This window comes from Osmerus eperlanus, chromosome 14 (genome assembly GCF_963692335.1).
Source record: "Osmerus eperlanus chromosome 14, fOsmEpe2.1, whole genome shotgun sequence".
Lineage (NCBI taxonomy): Eukaryota > Metazoa > Chordata > Actinopteri > Osmeriformes > Osmeridae > Osmerus > Osmerus eperlanus.
In genome coordinates this window covers 3,016,955-3,044,954 of record NC_085031.1, presented here as the reverse complement: position 1 = coordinate 3,044,954, position 28,000 = coordinate 3,016,955, and the positions used below count along the sequence as shown (strand labels likewise).

The following is a 28,000-nucleotide window of genomic DNA, read 5'->3' as shown; positions in this document are numbered from 1 at the left end:
AATGCAAAAAAAATAAAATATATAATAATACAGTCTTGGGCCGGTCTGCGTTTCCCTGGCCGTTTTTCAGTCCCAGTCCAGACCTGCACGTCACAATTACACACACAAAAGACAGCGACAATCAGGACTAATCAACATTTAATGGAGGGGAAAAACTCAAATCACAGTTTAAGGTCAGTTACATTTTATTGAGTATTTTAGAGCTATCATACAGTACAGACAGTGTCCGTGTCCTCTTTCTATTTGATGTGGAATTCAGTAATATTCAAGTCCTGTGTTATATGTGATTCTCAAGAAACACTCAACAATAGTTGCATCCCTAGCAATATATTTTTTTTCTTCCATATATAGTTTCAACAGAAGATATACTGATAGTTTGAGCCTTCTTAGGTAATCAGTGGGATTTCTCAAAAACAAACTGCAGTCCCTGATGTGTTCGCCATACAGAATTCCCTCCTCTTCCTAATGTACAATGGTGTGGTGTACACAAACCACTCATGAATGGAAGTGTTCTGTGAGTTTGCTAGTTTGTGTTGTCCCTATGACAGGGATTAAACTGAGAGCCTGTGTTCATTCTCTGGCAAGCTTTAACGTAGTCTAACATCAAGTGACACGGCAGTGAATAAATAATGTTGAAAATAAACAATCAAACAAATACAAAAAAAATGATACAATTAAAACATCACCACGAATGACACTTAATACGTAAACAAGCGAGTCTTAAGATCCTTCTTGCTGATGTTCTTCTACAGCGGACATTTTGCGTGACCCACTGCTGTGGTCTAAGGCGGCCATTTTAGAGTAGCTGCTGATCTGAGTTAAGAGGAAGTGGGAGGATCACCTTACCCTTTCGGACTATGTGGTCTTGCTTGACCCTGATTGGCTCTGAGAGCTGTAACAAAAACTGCAGCAGAGTCACTGGCCATTACATGGTCATATGTTGTCACACAAACACAGTCACACACGCACATCTGTGCAAATATTATAGGTTTAAGAGCTGTTGTGCAAAAGCTCAGATTAACACATGCATTTTTGATACAGAGTGTTTGTGTGTGTTTGAGAAGAATGGCCATGCATATTGTGTGGTCAGCAGTATAAGCTGAAGCCTTCATATATTTCCCTGAAGAGTATGTGTGTGTGGGGGTGTGTGTGTGATTGTCCAGGGGATTGGTTGATAAGGTGATGGGAGGCACACAGCTGCCCTGAAGGTAAGAATCAATAAGTGCATTTAAAGCATGGCTCTCCTGCCAAGACAAGTCATATATCTGCTCCCCGCAGAGACAGACCGGACAGCTTCTGCACACACTCCATTCATACATGTCCCACACCAAGGCCGGAACACACACACACACACACAATTTATTTGTTTCTTCTCTAACCATTCTCTCAGCCCCTTGTGGGCCTCCCTCCTCCAAGTAAGGAAAAGCAATCAAACCCAGAGCAGGTCTCAGAGGTCAGGTTTTGAGGTGATCCCAATCCTTCTCTCGCCTCTTGACATGTGCCCCTGGGGTGTTTTTTTTTTGTCTCAGTGTGTTTGTGTGTGCGAGTGACTAGTGTACCCTCAAGCCTCCCCCAACCCACCATCAGTTCTCCAGGTTGGACTTGAGAAAGCGCCTCAGGCTCTGGTAAGAGAAGGGGGGTGGGGGGGGGGGGGGGGTTAGGGGGTCAATGAGGCGGGAGGCTGGGTCTGGTGGTGAGTCCTGCCCCCCCCTGCAGGCGGGGCTCTGGTGCAGCTCAGTGAGCGTCTCTCCTCTCCCGGCCCCCCAGGGGGCTCCAGCTGGGCCTCGCACAGCTCCAGCAGAGACAGAACCTGCTCCCTGAGAGCCAGGGACTTGAACCTGCGCTGGGCCAGGTAGAAGAACGCCTCCACGAACGCCTGCAAACCCATACCTGAAGAGAGGGAGGAAAATAGGAAAGCGTGAGAGACACACAGGAAGATTTATTTGTCCAGAGTATACATCGCCAGACGACTATACTCTGAAACCCTGGAGCACAAATATAAAAGATGAAGCTGTCATGCTAGACAGACGCGACAGAGAAACTAAACGTCACTGATAGACTACCATTACAGTGTGAATGCTCCTGTGGATTGGGCTAGAATTTCATAGCTTTCCATGGTCCCTAAATTAATCACTGTCTGCAACTCTGACTCAAGAACCAAGCCCATCCAACAAGAGTTGCATAGCGATTGCACACACGCACATGCACACGCACACACACCCACACACAGAGAGAGAGAGAGACTATTATGTCCAAGATATACTACAAATAACTAAAATAATATTAAAACCATTATACGAATCTGACAAATATATCAAACAACATGCAGCACACACACACCATCTGGCAATACATAGGGTACTTTGGTTAAATATTTTTTAATGCAGGTCGGAGTCCCATCCTTCTCAAATCTTGCGACCCCTCCCTCTGGGGGAGTGTTTTCCTGAGGGAGTACCAGCCTTTATTACAGCCTTTTGTCATGGCGCCTCGTTCTTAATAACCGTATAGGAGCGGAAGGGGAAAAAATAAGGATAAAGAGAGAAGGAATAGTTCATTTTCTTTGAATGTCTCACAAGGTTAGTGAGAGATAGAACGAGAGAGAAAGAACGAGAGAGAAAGAGAGGGAAGAGAGCCTTTCTTAAGAGGCGATAAGGAGGGAGCTTTTAGTATTCGGCAAAAGTCTTGAGTCAGCTTCTTCTCACTTTCCAAAACCCAGAACTTTATTATTAATAAACACTTGCCTTATCCATAACCTCCCCTTTCCAAACACGCATGGGCACGCACACAAAGGCCTCTGTTTGCCTCTCGGCCCCACAGGGCTAATGACCAAATTCTCACCCCCTTGTTTTGGGGCCGCTACCTTATTCGACTCACGACTCATCTTCTCTCCCCCCCACCCCGCGTCTCCCTCCCTCCTCCCTTGCTCCCCGACTCTCTCCATCCGGCCTCTGCTGTGCTGCTGCGTTCAATCAGCCGTGATTCCCCCCCCCCATCGCACATCTTCAGGTGCTGCTGATGAATAATTCAGTGTGGCTCCTCTCCCCCGTATATCCGCTGCTCTCCGACGCTAGTTCATTTCTATTATAGCCCAGCTTTGTTGGGGAGGGAGGGAGCTGTATGATGATGGCTGGATCGAAGATGGAGGGGAGACGGGGGGAAAGAAAGAGAGAGGCTAGGGGTGGAGAGGGAGAGGACGACCGAGGACGGAGAGGTGCCGAAGGTGGAGGAAAGTATGCCGTGAACAGGGAAAGCCGCAGGGAGATTATACAAGCGCACATCTTCACTTGCTATAAAAGGTCAGCTGGTCCCTTGTCCTTTAACGCTGTGTGTGTGTGTTACCTGCTTCTCTGGAGTCAGGCAGCATTCCGGACCAGCGACGTGTGATGTCAATGTAGAGGATGTCCACCGATGCCATGGAGAAATTACTGTTGCTCAGTTTACAGTTCCTAAAGACACACACACACACACACACAGACAGACCCAAGGTCAAATCTGCGCGGCTGGAGAGTGTGGAACAAGGCTCGTGAACACACTCAATACATTGCAAACAAACAGCAACTTCTCACACTTCTTAGTGTGTGCTTGTGCGTGTGTGCATCACCCAGCCACCTACCTGATGAAGGTGCGGAAGCCGGTGGGGCCCAGCCGCATGTTGCCCTTGACCCCCAGGAAGCGCAGGAAGAGGGTGGTGATGCGTTCCACCAACCGCAGGTAGTTGAACTGCTTGGTGTACTTGGGGAACACCTGCTTCAGACACAGCGAAGGCAGGAGGCCGCCCTCCTCGCCCCCCCGCTCCGGAGACGCCGCGTCCACCAGGATCTCCTCCTGCGGCTCTGACACGCCCCCGGGATGGGCCCTGTTGCCGGGGAATCGAGGGAGAGGAAGAGGGAGGGAGAAAGGATGAGATGGAGGACGGGGATGGTGATACTAAAACACGTCTCGTCACAGATGGCGAACAATGATGTACTTTTTATTAAGGAAAGGATATTTGCATTTGTGTAAAGTACTGTTGTGTGTGGGAAGTGGAGCGAAAAAGAAAAACGGTATGTGTTCAACAAATGGAGATAGGCCAATAGAGAGGTCAACGTGATGCTACTGTGATGTACAACAATAGGGTGACATTAATTGTGTGAATGTGTGTGTCACACACACACACAAATACACCCCACCCCAGCAGGTAATACAATGCCAGACTGCTGAAACATGAAGCCCAAGGCAATACAGTTGAATGTGTAAACACAGTGATTGTTTTAATAAGTCAGTCTCTGTCTGCCTTTATTTGTTTCTGTCAAACAAGCCCGCCTAAAGTAATGTCAGCATTTACGCACAGTCGCACACAAACAAACATGCATATTTTCTATTGATTTTGCCTACAGCTCATTTAAGAATAAGAGACAATCATCGCTAACAGCAGACGTGTGCCGTGTGTGTGAGTGTATGTGTGTGTGTCAAAGTGAAAAGAACATGGGATGCTCGAAGCCTCTTTCTCTGTTCCTGGCAAAAAGCCAGACGGCTGGGCAAGTCCTGGGTGACCCCGGGGGAAAGATGGATGGAGAGAGGGAGGAAGGGAGGGAGGGGGAAAGAGAAAGAGAGAGAGAGGGAGAAAGAAGGATGGAGAGAAAATCAGGGAGGGAAAGCTAGAAAGAAAAACTCCTTGAGCTTCGAGCAGCTCAAGGAGAAACAAAACCAACTAGCGAGGGTACAATTTCTGGGGAAATTGTGGGGTGTGCTTGCGTCGGTTACAGATGGGTATGTTTCCAGGCTGTGAATATGAACACCCTGTATTTTTGTACGCCCTTCGACTGGTTAGCTCCTGCGATTCCCACACAGCAGAAGTTAAGTAGTTAGCTAGCTCTACAATTTACTGGGGCTGGCTGCCAGCTGTAGGTATATGCAGGTAGCAATATTGTGTTCACTTCACTTATGTAAGCCTACTGAACCAGACTATTTTACTTACTGTAATATAATCCTAAACCATGCAACAATACAGCGACGCATCACACAAGCTTGAGTGTTAAATACATTATTTAATGTGACATTACGTACTGTACATTCAAGTCTTAAATTGCTTAAATGTATGATGCGCTTGTCTACAGTCCTACACCACGACACAATACTTGCTGAGCAACAGCGCAAACACAGGCAGGGATACAGTAGCTAACAACGCTAGTGCTAAATAACTATTTACCTGGTCGGCTCCATGACGCTGGGTAACCCTTACAAAAAAGAAGTATACTTTAAGTTTAATTTGTAAGTATACTTAAGTATAAAAAGTATACTATTATCATGGTACCTAAAGTTTACTAGCAGTGTACTTATTTATATACTATTTTTGTACTAAGTAAACTGAATTGGCCAACTTTTTAGGTCATTTTGTACACTTTAAAGTACACTTATAGTGTATTTGAAGTTTACTTTTGAATACTGTAAAGTAGCCTGTGTTGTGCACTTTTAGTTTATGAAGTATACTTCCTAAAGTACTTCAAAGTATACCTTTGAATACTCTAAAGTAACCTGTGTAGTGCACTTTCAGTTCATGAAGTATACTTCCTAAAGTACTTCAAAATATACTTTGGAATACTTTCAAGTGCACTTTCAATTAATGTAAGTACTTCAAGAAGTAAACGTAATAAATGTCCATTTACTATGATTTACTATAATATTTATATGTTTAGGCGCCCTTCCAACGCCATCGATCTTGACGAGAACGGGGCCCTCGCCAAGTGACACTTATTATTAGCTGAAAGAAGCTAATTCCTGCATTTGGTCTCATGTAGCGTTAATCCAGCTCCTCTTATCAAACGTAACAGTCATTTAACTCATGGTTACAATGGTAAACCAGCACAACAATGACAATTACTATGCAACAAAACACTACATTCTAAGCAGACACAATAAAAAAACGAAATTCATGAAGTTACATTTGTATTTCGAACAAACGGCAAATTTATCAATATGTCGTTATTTCGTTCTTCAATCAGTTTGACAGTATAACCTTCAAATGCATAATGCAACCCTTCTGTCTGCTTCTTTCTCAAGTAGTTTTTTTGTTTTTTCCATTAATACTCCAATTGATATTTATTAGTATTGTATAAGAGTATAGGGCTTCAATATGTTTTGGCCATAATTAAGGTTACAGCTTCAGTAACAAAAAAGATTCAATGTGCAATGCATAATACATTTTCCTAGACATGAATAATTAGAATATACAAGATGGATCTAAAAAATATAACTTGTAATGTACTTTAAAAGTATTTTGACTGTTTTTGCTGTATAATAAAAGAAAACGTAGCCTACATCCTACTCCAGAAGAAATGTATACCATTTTTTGTTTCTAAGTATACTTCTTATAAGTATATGAAAAGTGAACTATTTTCAAAGCATACTTTGAAAGCGTACTATCCATTTTTTAGTACACTTATAGTATACTTTAATAGATGATGAAGAGACAGGAGGAAGGAAGTAGGGCTTGTGAGACTGCTCACCAAAAGAACGAAGGGCAACCTACTTGTCTAGCAGATTAAGACATGTTCGTAGGTACCTAGCGAACAGTAGCCTCAGCTTTCCTAGACTTTTAGCTAAGGTACTAATGCTGAGGGCTCGCTAATATCGCTGTCTGTCTTACTAGAACATCGTATCTATGCGTCGTTGCTAATGTGTGCTGACGTTGTGACTTTAGGCTAGCACTGAGATCCCTTGGTGCACACAAGGCCCTTTTTTCCATAAAAACGTTGTAAGCTTCTAATCTAAACCATGCAACGGAACGTAAATAAAAATACAAGCAACGCAATCGTGACCAAGACGAACACTTTGACACCGATGTTGTTTATGTAGTCCAAATATTGAGGGATCCTTAGGGGTGGGAAAATAATAATAAATATATATGAGAGACAACAATGGTTGTGCTCGCCTAAGGCTTGAGCAAACCCAATTATTAGTTAATTATGTGAATAGAATGCAAGCCTCCCGCCTTGCTTTCAATGAGTCCCAGAGACGGGAGGGAGAGAACAGAGGATGGAGGAGAAGTGCAGGGAGGAAAGCGGGCTAAAAAGCATCCTTCCTTCTTCACGTCTCGCTTGAGATCCTCGTACTTATACAGAGGAAGGGAGGGAGGGGGAGAGGGAGAGAGACATAGAGAGAGAGAGGAGGCCCATTTCGCGGGAGCAAATCTGGTCAGTGTGTGCGTATGTGTATTTGTGCATTGAAAAAAGAAAGAGATGCTAATATAGAAAATAAGTTAATCTCCAAACGCACTCTCTCTCTTTCTCTCTCTCACTCACTCCCTCACTCACACACACACACACGCACACATCCAACTTTTCTGCAAACAAACCACTTTCACTCCAAGAGAGCTGCCATTTGAGCTGGCAAAGCAATCTCCAACCCCCTTCACTCCCCCCTTTCCTCCATTCATCTCTCCATCCCTTCCTCTCTCTATTCCTGCATATTACCATGGCTACATTTCCTCAGGATATTGAACACCCCCACGATACTAAGTGTAAAGCAACCGCGCCCCATTGGGGGGAAAAAAGAGAACGGAACAGTGAATGTGCGTTCTCTCTGCAGTGTGTGCAGAGAGAAACATGTCTGGTGGTGGATTGTAGAAATAAGAATGGTCTGGGCTAGAGGGGGATCCACCAGTGTTGAGGCAGACTGAAGAGAGAGAGAGAGATAACTGTGAGTGGACCGCTGCTCCACGTAACAGACAGCACTTGACATTTGAGAGAGAAATATAAAAAGAAAGAAAAGGGGAAACGGACAGGAAGGAATAAAGTTGGCCAACTGACTGAGCGAGGGACTAAGAGATAGAATGAACACATCTTAATTTCACCTTGCTCTGCTCTGCAGTCTAGCTATCTCTGCCTGCTGGAGATATGACTTGCTATTTCATCATCCAAATGCTCTTCTAATCTCCCTCCCTGTCTGTCCATCTACCGCTCCCCCCTCCCTTCCCCTTCCCCCTCTCTGATGTCATCCTCTAGGCTGTGGGGTTCACATTTAAGTAGGTCATCACGCGAAGAAGACGCTTTGTCAAAGTTAGTGCCACCTGGAGAGAAGCTGGACCTGAATGACCACAAGCTGGTAGTGAGGTATGGGCCTGGGGGGTGAGGGAGAAAGGTGTGGAGGGTAAGGGGAGGTCAAGTGATTAGGGGCTGAGGGAAAGAAAGATTTAGGGAGAGCGGCGGAGGTGGGTTGGCCAATATAGTCCACTGGCCTGGCGAATCAATGAGAGGAAAAAACAACAACTAATTCCACTTCGGTCTAGCTGTCTTAGCTGTTCTTTCCATGCCTTAATCTCGGCCTCTCTCTTTCACCCCCTCCATCCATCCCTACATCCCTATAGGTCTGTAGGGATAGAGGCTCCTGTACATGCTGGATTCGGGCTGCACACAAAGGAGTCGGTCGACAGGAAACAGTAGTGTTGCAGCTGCTGTAATCTAGGACCGGCTCGATAAAAGATTGTCTTCTTTCCGCGTGTTGGTGAGCGGGAGGCTCTTGATGTCCTACGAGACAGACATTCACCCAGACACACGAACACACACACATGCAAATTCATGTGAGGTCACGCACACACACACACACACGTCTAGTGGTGGTGTTTCTGGGTGCCCTCTGACAGCTTCCCTCTCCATCAATAAGTGAGGAGGGTAAATGGCATTGAGAGAGCTGGTTGAATGTTTAATGGGACCCATCAGCCCAGAGCTTAGACAAGGACATGATGGCCATTAAAGCGTCACACAACAACAGGGGCTGGCCAGACAGGCCAGGCTAGGACACCGACACAAGCCGTTAGACGGACATCCGACTGTCACAATGTACTGGTTACAAATAGCACAAATTGTAAGCCTGAAACTCAACCTAAACTTGAAACACAACCCACACACAGGACAGTGCACAGACAGAGCAAGTAGACCATCACATAACCACAGACACACCTGTGACACCTGTCTGGCACAGACAGACATTAGACTGTCACAAATCAACAGACACTAGTGATTAGAGATAGACAACCACAGATACAGACCAGACAAGCTAGGACACATACATAAGCAATCACATAACAACAGAAAAATACACAGCCTCACCCATCATACCCACACAAAAAAAAAACAGGACAAAGAGACAGCCACAGACACAGCGGATGTTTTAAATACATTTAGTGACGGTGACAAATCTGTATTTCAATAAAAGCATTTTACCTTACCAGTGTTACTTAAGGTAAACACAGAAGGTCTATTTCAGCTGCTAAGGCCTTAAATAGAGAGATACCTTGAGCCCCAGTGCAGAAAAAGGTTTAGACATAGACACACACACATACACCCACCTGCATGCACACGCACACACAGCCCTGATCCTGCAGGAAGGGTGAGAGGAGATAGAGGGATCAGTGAGATGTGTACAGACATGAGGAGACAGGAGAATCCGGTTCCACGTCTGCCTGGCTGACAGAATGAGGAGAATTCTCCCCAAATAGAACCAGAGAAAAGCTCTGGTCCCATCTATAGAACCATCCTGAGCCTGCTGGCCATAGAGTATGGAACTGTGCAAACTGTGTGTCTAGTACAGTAGTGTCTCCTGTATGTGTGTGTGTGTTACCTCTTGTTCTTTTTCTGTTCGCTTGTTAGCTAATGTCTACTGCTCTGTTCAACATGCAGATTATGGCTTAAACCCGTAAATCATCCACAACAATGGTTCTGGATGTGCAACAAACACCTCAGCTCCCAGAGTGTTTCTGTATCAATGCTGAAGGACCAACGATAGTTGTGCATGTTTGAGTGGGCTAGTCACACATCCCCCATTCTTTCCTCAAATCGCTCGCTCTCCGTCTCTCACATCCTATGCCTCGTTACCCCTTTCTTTCAACCCTTTCTCCGTCCTCCCCACTGTTTTCCATCTCTTTCTAACCCACCCCCCTCCACCAGATCTATATGTATCAGTCCTCTTCTCCCTGTGTTTCTTTACCTTCAGTCTCTGCTCTCTCTCTCTCCCTTCTTGTTCTACCTCCCAGGATGACTGTGTTGTGTGAACAGCTGCCAGTAGTCCACACAGGTACACAGCAGTGGACCACAGAGGTCTGGAAAACAACAGACTCCAGTTCCCAGCATGCTGCAGGAGCATGTTTTCTTTCCAGCTACAAAACTCAAGACAAGGAGAGAGCTGCCCAGACGTTGACAGTTCCTGCTAATGATGAGACAGCAAGACGTCGTGATTGGCTCATTAAAAACGGCAGAGCTGTCTCGATGCTAGACACACTGTCGCAGGGAAGAAGCAACTAATAAAAAAATCTTTTTTGTGAGCGTTGTGTGTGTGTGTGTTTGTAGCGACACACATTCACGTGCGCACACATACGCGTCTACAACAGCAGGAGATATCTTGGCAACAACAGCAGAATGTCCCTTCAGAATAGACAGAATAATGACAGCGTAATGACCACATGCACACACATGCATACAAACACACACCACTCTGTTCATCCACTCTTCTCACAGACAACTAGCTAACTAAAGGTTTTGCTCCTGCGGACCATTTGGCTGACATGGTCACAATGGAAGGGGGGGGGGGGTGGGGGGTTATGAGGGATAGAGAGAGAAAGAGGCTCGCCTTCACGGCCGGTATACAAGCTTTTTATGAGGTGAAGCCACCACCACCACCGTCATCATCAGATTTCAGCTGCTGTTTCCATGGCGGCGGCGCCCCATCTCTCCTGATGATAGATTTTGCTCACTGGGCAGCTGACAAACAACACATGCAAGGAAACGCACACAGAGACAGACACACGGAAGCAGCTGCCATGCTGAACGCGCTTGTGTCCCGTGTCCGAAGCATTCAAGTCCTCGCTGCTCGCTTTTCTGTTTCCTTTCTCAGGGACACTTCACGTTGGATGTCTACATTAATGAGCATTAAGTGTTAAAGCGGGGGTAAAATTAGCTTCTACCTGCCCCCCACCACCACCACCACCCTCACCCCCCCCCCCCCCACACACACACACACTCCCATTCACACCCTCACACCTCAGTCACACCCTGTCAGCAGGATTGACATTCCCGAACAACCCGCAACAACCACAGCTAACTTTTTATTTCCCCATACGACATAAAGCAGAGACGGATGTGTGTGTGTGTATGCTGGTGACAGCATTACTGCACCCGTAACAATAAACTGCCTGCTTTGTCCTATCATATTTCTACTACGGTACACTGCGGAACATTGCAGAAACTCAAATATTTGACTGTTTTGTCACAAAAACAAAATTTCTAACTGCGCTCCTCCTATTTCATGTGTTTGCGAGTGTACTCAAGGAACAGGTGGGCCATGGCGCGCACACACACACACACACTGACAGAGGTGATCTAGTGCTGATGCGAACCCCAGAGCAGAAGAGGTGATTTAGGATTAAGATATTCCACAGGATTATAACAATATGCCACCTCCTGAGGATCCTGATACTGCAGCCAGGAGGGCTTTACCCTCCAGGAGATGTTTTCTTCTCTCTCTCTGTGTCTGTCTCTCTCTCGCTCTCTCTCTCTCTCTTTCTGAGGAGGAGTAGAGATCATAGAAGATATGGGATGTGATTTATCGTAACTGAGGATGGGAGAAGTGCTCAAGGGGAGGGCGGGTGGAGACATGGAGGGAGGTAGAGAGGAAGAGCAGTGGGAATGACACAGATGATTACCCTGAAAATGGAGGAGAGTGGAAGAGTGTGTGTGTCATTAATGGGAGCCTGGTGAAGGCCGTCCCGTTGGCCAGTGAGCGCTAGCCGCCAGGCCGCCACACACGGTACAGTACAGTCATGTGTGAAATTCCATCACGGCTCGGCAGGAATTTAATTTTTCTGTTTAACAGGCTTATGGAGAGCTGCTCAGTGGTGGGATACTAAGGATGGACTGGACTGAGGATGTGGAAGAAGAGAGGAATGGAGAGCAGAAGAGAGAGAGGGATGGCGGGAGGGAGGAGGAGAGAGACAGCATGCCCTATAAGCAACCCTACCGCCCACTTGCCCAGTTCAGTGTGTGTGTGTGTGTGTGTGTGACTCACAGTAATTTCCGATGAGCAGGGTCCATAAGTCGCAGCGTGTCTCGGATGACGCCCACTTTCACCTCCTCGTCCACGGGACTGGGGACATATTCAAACACACCGGGAGCCACCTAGAGTACGTACACACACACACACACACACTATATAATTATTCCTGCAAGTGGTTAACATCATGGAGGGGATGATGACGACGATGATGATGATGGTCACCTCCTGCTCGTGCTCTATCCTCATACTGGGGTTGGCGTTGACCTCCAGCAGCACAGGCTTCAGGTTCTTCATCAGAAGGATGTCAAATCCCAAGATCTGATTCACACACACACACACGCACAATCAACATCTACCACTGGAATCAGAGTGAATCGTGAAATTTGGATTCATAATCAGTTTTCCCTGTCGACTTGCTGTTGGGTCTACTGTACTTGAAAGCAGGAAGGCCCAGGCTTGCCAGGGGGGATATCGGCCTGGTAGTGCACCCGAAGCTCAGGCACCAGCGCGATGACCGTCTTGATGACCAACGAGATGATGTCTGACCACACCTTCTTGATGTCCACTCCTTTGGAGGCGAGCCGGTAGAGGACGCTGGAGAAGGTTCTCTTGCTGCCCGTGCTCAGGCTGTCGGAGTGGACGAAGTTGCCGCTCTGGACGTTGAGGGAGTAGTTGGTCAGGTGCATGAAGACGTGGCTCAGGTTCTTCTGACAGGGCTCCTGGGGGGGGGGGATAGATGAATGGAGGGAGGGAAGGAAGGATGGAGGATGGATGGAAAGAGGAAGGGAGGTAGGGATCACTATCGACTGAAATGATACATCATCGGGTGTGTTGTGTTTCTCTTCATTGGAGAGCTGGTGTAGCAGTGCTGTACCTGGTAGGGCTCCGTGCAGAAGCGCGAGAGGCCCTCCTTAGCTATGTAAATCTCCAGCGGGTTCAGCGACTTGACCAGCACGTACAGGCGGATGTCAAACTTGAGCTTGTCGATGAGGAGGGGCTTGTGGATGTACTCCTGGACCACCGCCTGCTTGCCGCCGGGCGAGGCTCCGCCCATGAGTCGCAGGTCGTTGGGGTCGCGGATCAAGTAGATCCCGTCCCCCTGGGAACCCCCGTCAGGCTTGACAATGAACGTGGGCTTCAGGGTGGAGTCGTTCTCCTTCACCATACGGATCTAGAGGAGATGGGGGGGGGGGCAGTTAGGGGAACCGTTGGGTAACTAGGTGGCTGTTTGTGTGGTTGACTGGCTGTCTGGTTGACTTGGACAGCTCTGACATTTAAAACGCCAGTACGGCCAATTGTTGTCAACCTCACCATAACTAGTGTTAATGACCTAAAAAAGGCATCGACCTTTCAACACGAGGTCATACAGGCTTATGTTCTCTTCTAAAAGAGAGGATATAAGGAAGAGGAGGACTCTCTGTCAGTCTGGCTACAGATAGTATTAAGCCCAGCATAATAGCAGGTCTTTACAGTCGGTTAAGGGATTTACTGCAGCTGCTGCTGCTTCTCAGTGGACCATCCCAATCTCCTTCACAATTATTCTAATCACACCAGACACATTAACACATCATTACAGCTATTCACTCCTGATTATAAAAATTGTGCCTGTTTTAACAGTCGCAGTTGTGTGCTCCTGTTCAGAGCACTGAGTCCTGAGCGACTGAAGTGATATTCCTATGGCGTTTCTATGGGGTTCCTATGGGGTTCCAATGGGTTCCCCTGTACATTTGTAAGGACACTCCTCCACCTATTGTCAGACGCCTATGGTATCTAGCCTGGCCTCAGTCTAAAACAGCTCTTTAAATGTCAATTAATTTGACTTCGTTGCGTTTCCACTGACATTCTTTGCTTCTTTACTGCCCCCTAGAGCATAAGGAGTGAAGTACACCATTTCGGAAGCACAACTTGAAGCTCACAAGAAGACTGGTACACACGCCAAACATTACAGGTTCCACCCCTCACCCTCCTCACTCAACCAATCCTTTCTCTAACTATTCTGAGAGGACTTTGCTAAGGTCCTTGTATAATAGGAGGTTACTCTAGATCAGAGAGGGGAACTGTCAAGCCTGTATGAAGAACGCTGGCGCCCCCCTCTGACTATAAACAGCTGTAACAGTTTGTCAGAGGTTTTACCAGAGTTCTGCCAACTTTGTATTGCTGTGAGGAAGAAGGGTTGCTCATTCTCATACAAACCATCAAACTCCTTAATATATACGGTAGCCTTTACGCTTTTGAACGTTCAGCACATATTTCACATTAAAAAGCTTACGAGGGTTATGTCCCCTTGGGCTAATGGGCTGCCTCCACACCTGAACCCACAAGGTTACCATCCACATGCCAAGATCTTGTACCATTACTCCAGCTGGACCCCTGACACCTGACTGTTGCTTAAGGTCTAAAATTAGCCACGCGGGTCATGCTGCAGTAGAGAGCCGGTGTGTGTTCGTGCGTGCGTGTGCGATAAAACCATGGCTGGTGCCCAGCAGCTGTGCTCCTCTGGTTCGGCCTTGTCACCAGGCGGGTCAGGAAGTGCGTTCGTGAGCTTGTCGTTCTCTATTAGCAGCTGATCTGCTCTGATTCTTAAACTGCTTAGCCGCTAGCGAGCCTCAGGACTGTCCGTGTTGTTTACGTCCGCAGCCACTGACCACTGGATCTCCACCACCACGGACAAATGCTGAGCTGTGCGTCTTGGCCAGCACACAGAGGTCAAAGAAGGCTCTAGATGTATGCGAGTCCAAACAGTTTGACAAATGGCAGTCAGGATAACAGGTCAACACAGATGAATGGTTTCTATCTTGTTGTTTTGGTTTTCATTATATCAGACGGAAATTGAAACACTGAGTTGACTCACTGAATTGACTCAACTGGCATTGAGTGACCATAATATATTATGAAAGAGCAGGCCTGGACTTTCCTATCCAGGCTGAGTCTGCCTGGGTATTGTGCTGGGCTGGGTGTATCAGGGTGCTGCAACCTAACTGTGTTACCTAACTGGTGTCTTATTTTGGGTTGCGTCTACCTGTGTGGAGAACTGCTGGAACTCCTCGGGCAGGATCCAGGAGCGAGGATAGAAGTTGTACTCTTCAGGGAAGAGCTCCTGCATGGTCCTCACAGCCCTGCTCAGGTTGATCTTCCTCAGCATCTCAATCATGCCTGGAGACAAGAGCAGGGAGAGGTGGGCGCACACATTGGATAAGGAGACAGTCAGACAGTCAGACAGGCAGGAAGGCACACACAGACACACGAACAAGGCAGTCAGGACCCACACTCGAGAGACACACAGTCAAGCAGACATGAAGGCAGGCAGAGAGCTTTCTGATCTTGAGTTGTAGGAGGGAAACAAAGTTGGGGTAGTGGTGCGTACTGTACTACATTGTACAGGCAGACCACTGCTTTTGTTGAGGCGGAGGGATACCCAGGTGGAGCAGTACGGGTGTAATGTCAAAAGGCTGGCACCAGTGGGTTGAGGTGCTCTATATACACTCCAGCTCCTCACACTAATACAATAATCTCTCCTCAGGTTATTATTGTGGCCAAGCAGGACAGCACTAACTACTGTATTAGCCTCACCATAACGAGCCCAGCTCAGTGACACATGGCACCCTAACAACCAGCATGCATGCAACCTCAGGATGGACAGGTGTGTGCATATTAGGGGCATGTGCATGTCATGTTATGACTTGTGCTAGTTCGGTGGTTCACGTTTTAAAAGTTCTGGAGGAGGCATTTACCTGGGAACTTGTTGACCTGACCAGAGACAATGTTGTCGTTGTCATGGAAGGAGACACCATGCCAGTAGATGTCACAGGCTGTCCTTCTACCTAGGGGAAACTGGGGAGAGAGGGGAAAGATAGAAACACATTGTACACATTTTTGTAAACAAAAAAACTGACTGCGAACGCACACTAAAATGAGTTGACTATTGCAGCGAATCCTACAGGAAGATGAAGGCATGGTTAATTGCAACTACTGTGTAGTTCAAATTATGTCCACAAAATGCAGTTACCTAGCAGGGCTCGACAATAACGATGGCCCGATGGCCCGGGGCCAGTAAAAAAGTAACGTCGGGACAGTTAAACTAGCAACTCACTGGCCCGATAGGGCCACTGCAAATTATTGATTTAATTTTTTTTTCCGCATTGTAATTGTTAACATCCTTCATATGTTTTGCTAAATGCATAAATAACTTCAGCTTGTGGGGCGCACAGTTGGCAAATCAAGAGTTGAGTAGTGAGTGACGAGTGGTTGTCAAATTGTAATTCTCTAATCTCGATACATTTTTTAACAACTGGCGCGAGACAATAAAGTGACGATGGCAGCAAAGTAGAGCTACGAGCTCAAATGGAAGCATTTTTTTTTATGGAACGAAGATGCACTGTCATATGTTCCCGTCTAAAGCAGACAAAAGTGGATCTTTTTACACAGGCACCGACAATTTTCGAAAACAATCCCTGACCAGCCATGTTAGCAGACAGCACCTGGTTTACGTGACAGCTAAGCCGATGGTTGACAATCCATCTTCCAGGCCGTTGACCATGCTGGTCAGGAATTTAAATGTAGATGCCCATCGTGCTGTACTTACTGTAAGGCGCTCTGGATAAGAGCGTCTGCTAAATGACTAAAATTATAATAATTGTAATTAAGACGGGCCAGCCGTTCACCTCGTTCCCCCAGGCTATTGAACTGCAGCAGAAGAATGGTGTCGACTTGGGTACTTAGTATCATACTGATGAAATGCTATGGAAGCTTTTATATATTAGCATTGAGGGACCAGAGGTTTCAGTTTCAGCCTGACAGAGTTGTGCAGAGATGGCTGTCAGCAGGGAAGAGAGCATGTCATGTTTGAGGTTAAAAGTCAATTGTTTTGCTGACTATTACCTTTTTATTTTTTATCACTAGAAATTTGATTTCATTTTTGTTCTTTTTATATCCAGGATGTGTTTAATAAATGGTTAAACATGTTAACAGAATAACACAACTTAGAAGTATTTTGTTTTGTTGTAACAATGATAAATTACAACTTTTGGAGGGGGGGCCAGTAAAAATTGACTTGGGGCCAGTAAGTTTCAAACCCACTGGCCCAGTGCGGCCAGTGCCAAAAAATGTTAATGTTGAGCCCTGCCTAGCCTATGAGAAGATCAGCACAATCTGGGATGTCATTGGTCTAGTTATCCCAGTTAGTTCAAGTCAGGTAAGCTGGGTTCATTGAAGGGTCGCTCCCCCACTAAACCGAGATACCATGGCAGGATTAGCAACACCCTGTGGGCCATGGACCAACACACCTGATATTATAACACACGCACCTGTACACACTCACACACCTTTCAGCAGATGACTAGAGGCAAACTAAAATATTTTTTGAGGTGGGTTACCTATTTAGATATTTTGTTTACCAACAGATTATTACATAATTATTTAGTGGTAATTGGCCACAACTTTTTGTTAACATTTGTGCCGATATAAATATATCTGTTCAGTGCTAATCCTGGCTGACAATATCTTTCGACAGATATGTCCGTCAACCTGTGAAACCGAGTGTAATGAATTCTCTGCAAACCCTATCTCACTTTAGCCCAAGAAGGTAATAGCTATGACCCAAGCATACCCAGATCTCAGCCCCAATAAACAGCTCAGCTTTCTCTAGCCCAGTCCACACCGGTCCAGTCAGTCAGTACTGCACCAGTCCCAGCCAAGCCGGCCAAACTTTTCCCAACTTGACAAGTCAAGGGTGTTTGATTGTGTGTGTAACCAGACTGTGAAAGAAAGGCTGTAGGCCGAGGAGAGCTCTGTGTGTGTTCGCATGCGAGTAGGTACGTCTGTGTGTGTGTGAGTGTGTGTGCGTGAGAAAGATTGGAGTGGCCTGCATGACGGACAAGTCCGGCTATAAATACAACAAAGCATCCCTCCACTTTCTCTACTGTGCCTTAATCTGATCACATCGGATTTGGCCACATTAATTTGGTATGTATCTATGGGAGGAGCCACCAAAATAGCCCAATTATGGTGTGATGGAATGTCCTGCTCTACAGTAGCCATAGGCTCATCAGTATATTACATTCACGTACTCACACACACACACACACACACACACAACACACATTTTGGGCCACTTGTGCTTTGATTGAGAGAATAATGGACCGTTCTAGTTCTAGCTCTGTCCAGTGGAGGAGGAGGATGAGGTCATCTCTAATGCCTCGCCATCAGAGCTGGCACACAGCCCCCGACATAAAGGAGCCTGGCCAGGACTTGGCAGGCCGGCACCCACCACCACCAACCCCCCAATACCCACACCGTCCACCATGAGACTCACTGTTTGATAACTATCCATTAGTCAACAGTAAATGCCTTATCTGTTCTATAAACCTGTTGTTTCACTAAGAACAGTACGAGGGGGTTACACAAAAGGTTTTTCATAAACGTGTTTGTGCATGGGTGTGTGTGTGCATGGCCCAACAGCTGACTGCTTCTATCCACACATAGCCTAGTTTATTTGACGAATGGTCACATGTGCGCGCACACACACACACTTACTTGTTATGCTATATCTGCTGTGTTAGGGCTGTTCGCGTCTCTCAGTCCACTTACTGACTGGAATAGTTAGAAAGGTAATCTGTCAGATCCAAATTATAAGTACACTATTCTCTGTATCAAACGAATGGCTCAAAATCTCGATCTGCTCCTTCCCTGCAACCCAGTGGGGACTTTAAATCTATCGGATTATGAGGGATTACGTCTAATCATTTCACCTCTAAATGAGAGAAGGCCATATGCTGAAAGTCAGCTGGCAAAATCCTTGGCCTTAAAACTACTGTGCCATCAAAACGACACCGTCAGCAAAACAACCGAGCTGGGGAGCGCTTGAGGACGATGGAGTAAGGCTGGCCACAGAAACCAAAAAAGGAGAGGACTAAGATGAGCAGTGATGTGAGGCTGGGAGAAGGGTCATTCTACGCGCCACGCTGGGCTGGTCTATGTCAGGAAGAAAGATGATGTTGCTGTCATGACGTTTATTGCACTGTGTGTCTCGTAAACATACAGACTGTTCATTGGCACTAACCGCTGTACTTAGACCTGTGCAATTCCAGTGACTGATTATTTGCTGCAATCTCAAGCACTTTTTGTATTTTACTTTGGATAAAAGTGTCTGCTAAATGAATACATGGAAAAGTAGGAAGCCCACTGGAAAAAGATAGAAAGACTCATGTCAGGCTTATAAGTAATCATTGCACTGAATATGAAAGATAGCTAGCTCTGCTTCGTGGATTGAGGTACGGTAAGAGCTCTGTCTAAACGTATAAAGGAGAGTACCGAGAGTCGGGTACCACACTGCACGTACAACACAGCTTAACACTGTGAAAGATGAGACCCAACACTCTACATTGCCAACCAGTCGGTACGTTATAGGCAGGAATCTGAGAGTCATCTCTATGACATCATCATTACAGGATTACAATCCTCTCACCTTCACATTAGCAACTGTGCCAGTGGGTCTAATAAACTTACGGTCACACTCACAGAGCAGCTAATAGCCTACTAGGTCAATGGGCTTTCTGAACTTTCAGCACCACTGAAATATATGTTTCAATAGGATCCCCAGCTCTCCTTGTCTTGGAGGTACAGCTGGGGGAACAGGGCTTCAGTGACAGCCCACCACCTCCACAACTTCTCTTAAGGAGAAGTTCAATAATGAGTTTAAATATGGCGGTATAAGTTCTCAGCGAAGAAAGTCTTTCCCTAAACGGTCCAAACGCTTTACCCTGAGCTGCTAGTCATTTATAATGGAAAAGAGAGCCCAATAATAGATGGGAGGTACTAGCTGCCCATCCTTCAGCGTGTGGGGCCGAACAGACGGTGCACGCCTTCCGAAGTGAGGGCCAGCCATATCAATTAGCCATCTCATAAATGTATTAAGGGCATGGCTCTCCGTTTAGAACAAACTTTCAGCTGGCCTAACGCGACGCAGCTGTTACTGTATCCACGCGACAGGGAGTTGTCAGGTTCAAGTGACAGGGTTATAAGTGACCGTGTACTCAAAAACTCATCAATTGTTTGGACGCTGTCAATCCACACCTTAACCTTTGCTATTATCCATGAAAGCCTAAGGATATAATAGGTATATTATTAAGGCCTAGGCCTAAATGTTACTCGTAAAATAATGCCCTTTTAATTAAGTAGCTCTCAGCGCTACGCTTTCAATGTAGGCCTTTTTATGATCTAGCAATTAATCTAAGTTACATTTAAATATTGGATGCAGTTATCTGCAGATGAAATAACATATGTATCTGTATCTTTGGCAAACATAAAATCTAAGGGATATCCCATTGTCACAGAGGCCTGTACTGTATGTTCGTTTGAGGAGTGACAGAGAGATATATGTCAGGATTTATGTTGGCACAACCCATCATTGTTACCTCTTTCCATTTCAGCTGCTTAATGCTCAGCTTCAGTGCCTCCAGCGATGTTTTGGCTTTAGATGTGTCCACGGTGACAGGTTTCCTCTTTGTGGCAACTTTGTTACCATCTTCTTTGACGCCTTTGACGTCTTTTATTTGGTGGTTGGGCCCGACGTTACCATTGCTTTCCGTCTTACCTTGCAGAATCTTACCAGTACCTTTTATTTGAAGCGTATGGTCATGACCAATTCGGTTTAGAATCCTCCCGGCGTTGGCAGCTACTTTCGATCCGTGCAAGGCAATGTCGGGGTCCTGTTTACAGCATGTGTTTTTATCGTCTTTCGCCACTCTGCCTCTGCTTTTACTCCGATTCCTGCTAGTAACAGAGGTCTTTGATGCATTCCGACCAGCGGTGGTGGTGCTGTTGCTCGGCAGGATGGGTGAGACAGAAGCGGGCGGGGATGCCTCCGCAGGCATTTCTTCCTCCCCGTCCTCAGCTCCACTACCAGGCTCTTTTTCCGCATCCTCGCCGGATGACTTCATCTGCTCAAGCTGAACCTTGGCTTTCACATAATGATCACTCATTATACAGATCTATGCGACTGGGCAGGCCTCTGCTACACCACCACACTGCCCATTTAGGCGACAACTGCTTGCAATGGTAAATAATATTTAGCATCGCTAGAGTGGAATCACCTCGTCCATTTCATTACACAGCTAACATTAGCTAGTTAGCTATTTCTGTTTGTTTCAATTAACAGTGCCTCTAGCTCTACCCCATAAACAATGCATTGCCATTGCCAGTGTATGTCAGTGAGCTGTCAGCATAGCTAGACAAACATACCGTTACTCCCAACACGTGTTTAATCTACTAGCACAGACTCCCAGCAAATTGGCAGTAATTGACTATTACACTGTTCGCCAATTAGCATAGCTAACGCAGGATAGCATCCTGACACAGCATGACTGACATTCTGTACACAACAAAATGCTCTGTTTTGTGGCATCCAATAAAACTTCCCAAAATTACTAACCGACTTTACAATTCCCGTTTTACAGTCATCGACAAAGAGAGAATCGAATACCGGATGAAAAGACCGGGGAGGACCGGCGTGCAGCAGCTGTCAGGGCAGTGCCATAGTCTGGAGCAGTCGGTTAACGTCCAAGCAGTAGCTTCTGCGCCCCTGACTGTTTTGGTACCGTTGTCAAACAAACCGACGGAAGCCTTCGAGGTACAGAACAGTGGTATGCGCACATTACTATACGTCGAACAATTACACATAATGGATTACATTGGCAAAAACCTATTAAATAAATAGCATTATCGACGGGCATCGATTTAACATTTCTAAATGAGAACGCAGATCAATATTTTGTTAACCTATTTGACATACTTGAACCTGAGCCTCTGTTATGTTAACCAAGGTAATCATGTTAGATTACACATGAATTTCTCATTTTGGCCAGCAGATGGCAGGATAGATCTGTTTAAGAGATTACCCTGCCAAAGGGCAACTACACTGTTATGAGGGCTTCTCCACTCAGTCCCCATAAATCCCATTGCCAACGAATCAGCCCTGATACTCTCAACAGTCCAAAACGCTGATATGCAATGTATGACTGTATAATTTTCTGTGATTGTATTTGGGAATACATGTATAAAATGCGATCACATTGCGGGACTAAAGTAGGAATACAGTACAGTATCCTACTTTAGCTACTACTGTAGTCTACTGTAGGCCTACTCCATGTCTTAGAAAGCAAATATAGATCCGTTTTTGGTCAGAACTGGAAGTTTTGTGTGATTCCTAACGGAATGTCAGTAGGTCAGCCTTCAAAAGTCATGACAGTATTGAAATCAACCATTGGACTGGAAAGTCAAATTGCCCCGAGGGCCTTGTAGACTCTGCATGTGCAGTTGGTGACAATGATGGGGCAAGGGAGGGAGGGGTGTAGACTCGATTACCTCATGGTTCAGTGGGTAGCCCATTTGGCAACGTTTTCCCAGAAGACTGGTTTACGTCATGATTTGGGACTTTGCTCCTGAGAGTCGCTTAGAGGAGTGGAGTTTGCGTTATTCAAAAACACTGTCAGCAAACCTCATCCACCTGCGGTGTTAAAATAATTTTAGAGCGAGCGATAAGTAAACGTCTGATAGCCTAAGTGGTGAAAGGTAGAATATATTTACAAAATATTAGGAATGAAGAAGTTTGTACCTGTTCGGAAAGGCAAAAAAGGCGCACAAATCGGTGTTTCTAAAGTCGGGATCCCTGAGCTTTAAAAGCGCGCTTCTTCCAGTTGTCACAATGGAATCAATCTCAGCGGAGCGGTATCGCTAGTATTCGGTAGATTCATAGTGGGTCCGCGGTTATGCTTTCCAACATGTGTTCCTGTTCACGTTAACACTGATCTCCGGTGTTCTTTGCCTCTGGACAGAAGTCTGGCTTGATACTATTCGAGAATGCCCGCACGGAACAGGTACAACCTGGTGGATGATGTGGCGGACTCGCGAGTCCCCCTTCATAACGAAGAAGCATACCAGCACGGGATCAATTTTCAAGCCAAGGTGACTAGGCTATAGGAAATTATATTTTACGGTTTGGTAGATATATACACCGTGTTTATTCTACCATTTCCCGCTTAAGATAACCTAGCCTTCGGTGGTTGCCATGGATGAAATCCGGATTAAATGTCTCTTGTAGTGCTCAAATGTAGGTGCTACTTTTGCTTTTGCCGGACAGGTGCATTACTGCATATTATTAACTGATACACTATAAGGTATCATAACATTGTTAACAGGGAGAGGAAGTAAATTGAAAACATTTCCCTCCATAACTGATCATCCGTGCCAAAGACACAAACTGTGTTTGTCAGCCTACTTAAAACAGAGGGAAAAACGTAGCTATATTTACACCATAACAGTTGTTACTGTTTATACCAGCTGAGACCAATGACAATGTTTAGAACGTCACAGTTTCAGTCACATGGGTGATTGGTCTCGAAATATATAGGTTATTAATAATGTGGCTACCGATAATGTTGTGTTTTTTTAAATTTTCCCACTGATTGTTGCCAATGTTGTATGATAATGTTAGAGTTAGTTGTCTCCTCAACGTGATTATAATATGCGACATGTGTACATTTGAGTAGCAGTGACGACAGGATGCGTGTGTGTATGATTGTGTTGTAACTAGTGTGTGACTAATCGTGTGTGTTTATGATGATGCAGTATGTGGGAAGTCTGGACGTGCCCAGGCCCAATAGTCGGATGGAGATTGTGGCGGCCATGAGGAGAATCAGGGTAAGTTTTAGACACTACCACACACAGATGAGGCTGAGCCTTGTAGAATAAGAAACCACTCGAAAACTCGGACACACCTTTCTTTGTCTTTCAACGTCTGCACCCACACGCACACGTACATCCTCCACACTGCAATTAGGGACAATGGTTTTGCTTACTTTGTTAAGCGGGAGAGCACAGTTTTATCTCTTGAGTGAGCTACAGTGTTTTCTGCTCACACAGTGAGCTCTGTACTGTCTGCAGTCAGTTCCTCTCAGGTTTGATATCTTTCTACGCGCCTACACACACCTGAATAACACTGCCTTGTCCTATGCTGCAATTAGACACACAGCACAAACACTGCTGCTCTGGGAAGTTTACAATTTCCATTCACAGGGAGCCATTTACAGGACAACAAAGCAAACATGGGAATACACTGATGTAGAGGGAGATGGGGAGTGTGGATTTTGGGGAAATGAGAGAGAGATGGGAAGGTGGGGGGAACGAGAGAGAGAATAGGGGGAGGTTGAAGAGAGAGTGGTGGGAAATAAAGTGTGCATAACATACACACCTTACCCGAGGCCACCTCAACATGATTGTGTGTATTTCAGGGAAGGGTTAATGTGTAAGCAGGACTGCATTCAGAACGCGGGTAGTTGTGAGAGAGTTTGTGTATGGGCTTTGAGGAGGTTTGGTTTTTTGCTCTGATCATTGCGCTCGGATGAACTGCACTCGTGGAGTTGACAAGAGGTGACCACAAATCAACCCTCTCTCAGCTGATCAGCTTGATTGGTTCTCTCTCTCTTTCTCTTTGACTCTCCTCTTTTGTTCTTTTGACTCTCTTTTGCTCCCTACTTTTTCTCTATCCCTCTCCTTCTTTTCCTCTCCCTTCCATTCTTTCACTCACTCCCTCCCTCCCTCCTTCCCTCTCCCTCCCCTTCCCTCTCCCTTCCCCTCTCTCTCTCTCTCTTATTCCCCTCTCCTCTATTTCCCTTTGTCAGTATCCACTGTATTGCCCTTCCACCTGACCCATGTTCAAAATATTTCTTCACTTCCCACTCCCTCATTCATCCTCCTCGGTATACAGCCTCGCTAGTGGAGTACATTGCAAGTGCATTGGACATCACACATCAGTGAGAATGAGATGAAAGTCTCTCATCTAAGTGTGTCACTGGTTAGGTTGAGACATGACACAGTTGTGACTCAAGCCTTCCTTAACACCCTGCATACCCCAGAGAAATCACACCGGAGGCTTTTAGGGAATTTCTAAGTGACTGGATGGAATTGCTACTTAAAATTCTGTAACACTCTCCTTATTGTTCTTCCTTCCTTCGCTCTCTCTCCCCTCTCCCTCTCTCTCTCTCTCTCTCTCTCTCTCTCTCTCACCCTTTCTCTCTATCTCATTATTTAACTGCACTTACTGTGAAACTGTCCAGGATTATAGGTCAGTGGGTGGTTTTTTAACAAGGGAGGATGTGGTCTTTTGATGTATTCTGTTTAGTAAGAAGTGGGTTAGTGTGTGTGTTTGTGTGTTTGTGTCAGAAGCAGCTTGCTGACGTCTCTGTGTTAACTGGATAAATGGGATCCCTAGAGGAGCTTTATTTGAGAGAGAGGGGATATTTTGTGCTACTTAATCAACCTGTGAATAAGTGGGCCTGAAGAACAAAAAAGCACCAAAACGTGTGTTTGTTTGGGTGTGTGTGTGTGGAGGGATGTGGGGTCGGGGGGTGGTGGCGGCATAAGTGTTTTTATACAACATTCAGTCCTTAGCCATTTTATATAACAACTGACTGTTGATATGTAAAATGTGGAACTGTAGATCTACTTTAAGGAAAGGACAGTATGACTGTACAATGTAAACATAATGCTCAAATAAAACAGTTGGGAAGAAGCTCTCTTTCTTTTCCCTCCATCGCCCCCTCTCCCTGTCTCTTCTCTTTCTTCCTCTCCGCCCCCATCTTAATCATGTTTGCTCAGTGGCGTGAACTAACTCAGCCAGTGTTAAACCATCTGCAAAAACACCCCTCCCTCCCTTCTGCTCCCCTACGTCCACTCAAGTGAGGGAAGCCACCAAGTCAAAGATAGACAGCGAGGGACGATGGTAGACAGACAGACAGACAGGCAGGCAGGCAGGCAGGCAGGCAGGCAGACAGGCCGTCAGGCTGCGACAGACAGACACTGAGACAGGATGGAAGGGAGGTAGACAGACAGACGGTCAGGAAGGTAGACAAGTAGACAGACAGACGGTCAGGAAGGTAGACAGGTAGACAGACAGACGATCAGGAAGGTAGACAGGTAGACAGACAGACGGTCAGGAAGGTAGAGTCAAGTCATTTTTATGTATAGAGCACATTTAAAAACAGCCAATGCCGACCAAAGAGCTGTACAAAATCATCAAATAGGGCAAAACAACAATAAATAAGAACAACAGACAAACAACACAATTACAATAAGCACGAGTGACCCTAAACTGACTCAAAAGCCAACAAATAAAAATATGTTTTAAGACGAGACTTAAATGTCTCGGTGGTGGGGGATGACCTGATAAAAATTGGAAGTTTATTCCAGAGTAGGGGCTACAGCTGAAAAGGCACGATCACCTTTTGTTTTCATCCGAGTCTGTGGAATGGCTAAAAGGAACTGGTTTGATGATCTAAGGGACCTGGAAGTGTGATACAGCATAAGAAGATCTGAGATATACAATGGAGCCAATCCATGTAAAGCTTTAAAAACAAGGAACAACACCTTAAAATCAATTCTATATTTGACTGGCAACCAGTGAAGAGAGGCCAATATCGGGGAGATATGGTCCCTCTTCCTGGTACCAGTCAACATTAAGGTAGACAGGTAGACAGACTGACGGTCAGGAAGGTAGACAGTGAGAGATTGGCAGCCAGGTTTGACAGATAAATAGACAAGCACGGAGGTAAGGAGACAGAAAGGTAGGCAAACATGCCATGCATTTATTTTTTGATTACTGCTGGTGGTGGGGGATGGTGGACTCCGTTCTGTTATAATTAGAAGCTGAGGAGGGGTGCAGGGGTTGAGAGGGGGGCTAATTGTTTTGTAACTGTGCCCATTTCTCAATGGAATACTCCTCTGCAAGTCAACTACTGTCAACAACTGTCTCTGACTCCCCTGTATATCTATTGAAAATGTGTCATTTAAAAGTGTGTTGGGTTGGTGTGTGGCTAGGTTGTGTGTTTCCATGCACAAAGGTGTGATAGGGTCCCGTCTGTGTGTGTATGCATGTGTGTTGGAATGGGGTGTGGATGTGCGCGTGTGTGTGCGTGCCTGCACATGCTTCTGAGAGGGTGTTCTGCTTTTGCTTCTGAGCAAAATACACTAGCTGGCTGGTTATATCTCAATAATGAATGGCTCTGATAAGTTATGGCTCTGCTCAACCTATGGGAATAGTCTTTATGGAACTGCAGTTGTGTGTGTGAGTGTGTGTGCGCACGTGTGTGTGTGCCTGTGTATTTGTCTAATGAAGTAAGTTCAGTGAATGGTAGTGGCCTACCATCAAGCTCGATCTGGAAATAATATTCACAGTCTTGTCTATGGGACTAACATGTCCAAATAAAAACTCTAAATTATTTATGCACTTCATGTGTTTCTCATGTATTAGACCAAGCCCGTTGTTAGCATTACAAAAGGGCTGGTACTAAGTATAGCTCTCTTCCCTTAACTGCACTGAATCCATGACCCTAAGAGCAAGCCAGCAACTATTCGGGTTTCGAATAGCTCAGTATTGAGAGTTATTACTATCACTCTCTATTACTCTGTAATACTATTACTAATATTAGTTATTACTACATAGTATAGTTATTTGCGTAACAAGAGTGGCTAGCTGCATCAAGTCCCCAAGAAGTGAAGATGAGGTGTGGGGCACAGTGTTTCCCCTAGGTTTACAGCTTTTGGGTGGGGGGGGGGGGGGCGGTGGGCGGGGTGGGGGGGGGGGGGGGTGTAGAGACATGGACGCCCGACCATGTAGAGACAGAAATGACATGCCGTTGTGTAAATAAGATAAATAACATAAGGACATTTAGTTTGTTTAATAAAAGAGCAAGCTATAGACCTGTTTTAGAGGAAAGGTAACCTTAAATGACTTATTTTGTGATCTGGCGCTATATAAAAATAAAAAATAAACATATATATATATATATATTAAAAATACATCAAAAAATCAATACAAAAAAATCTTTTATTTTTTATTAACTTGACCTTCCAGGGGGGGGGGGCGGGGGGTGCCGTTGGGGGGGGCAGGGGGCCCCCCTAATATAATGGTAGGGGAAACACTGGG

General features: G+C 45.7%; 2 protein-coding genes across 3 annotated transcripts in view; one reads left to right on the top strand and one right to left on the bottom strand.

The window, feature by feature from the left end:
• Positions 1–58: 58 nt before the first annotated feature.
• Positions 59–21,631, bottom strand: ttll11 (tubulin tyrosine ligase-like family, member 11). The gene is made up of 10 exons (XM_062478091.1): positions 20,436–21,631; positions 15,756–15,855; positions 15,044–15,177; positions 12,899–13,195; positions 12,459–12,743; positions 12,247–12,342; positions 12,037–12,146; positions 3,614–3,856; positions 3,340–3,446; positions 59–1,890 (listed from the first exon to the last, which is right to left on the bottom strand). Exons 1-10 carry the CDS (start codon positions 21,000–21,002, stop codon positions 1,658–1,660), a joined length of 2,172 nt encoding a protein of 723 aa, XP_062334075.1. The 5' UTR covers positions 21,003–21,631; the 3' UTR covers positions 59–1,657.
• Positions 21,632–22,418: 787 nt separating this feature from the next.
• The window catches only part of si:dkey-34e4.1 (carboxyl-terminal PDZ ligand of neuronal nitric oxide synthase protein), a 30,379-nt gene continuing 24,797 nt past the window's right edge, over positions 22,419–28,000 (top strand). The window contains exons 1-2 of one of the 2 annotated variants that reach the window (XM_062477865.1): positions 22,419–22,983; positions 23,647–23,718. In XM_062477865.1, the coding sequence (XP_062333849.1) occupies positions 22,879–22,983; positions 23,647–23,718 (177 nt within the window). In that variant the 5' untranslated portion in view covers positions 22,419–22,878. The remainder of the gene's footprint in view (positions 22,984–23,646; positions 23,719–28,000) is intronic. The other variant, XM_062477866.1, reaches the window with a different exon arrangement.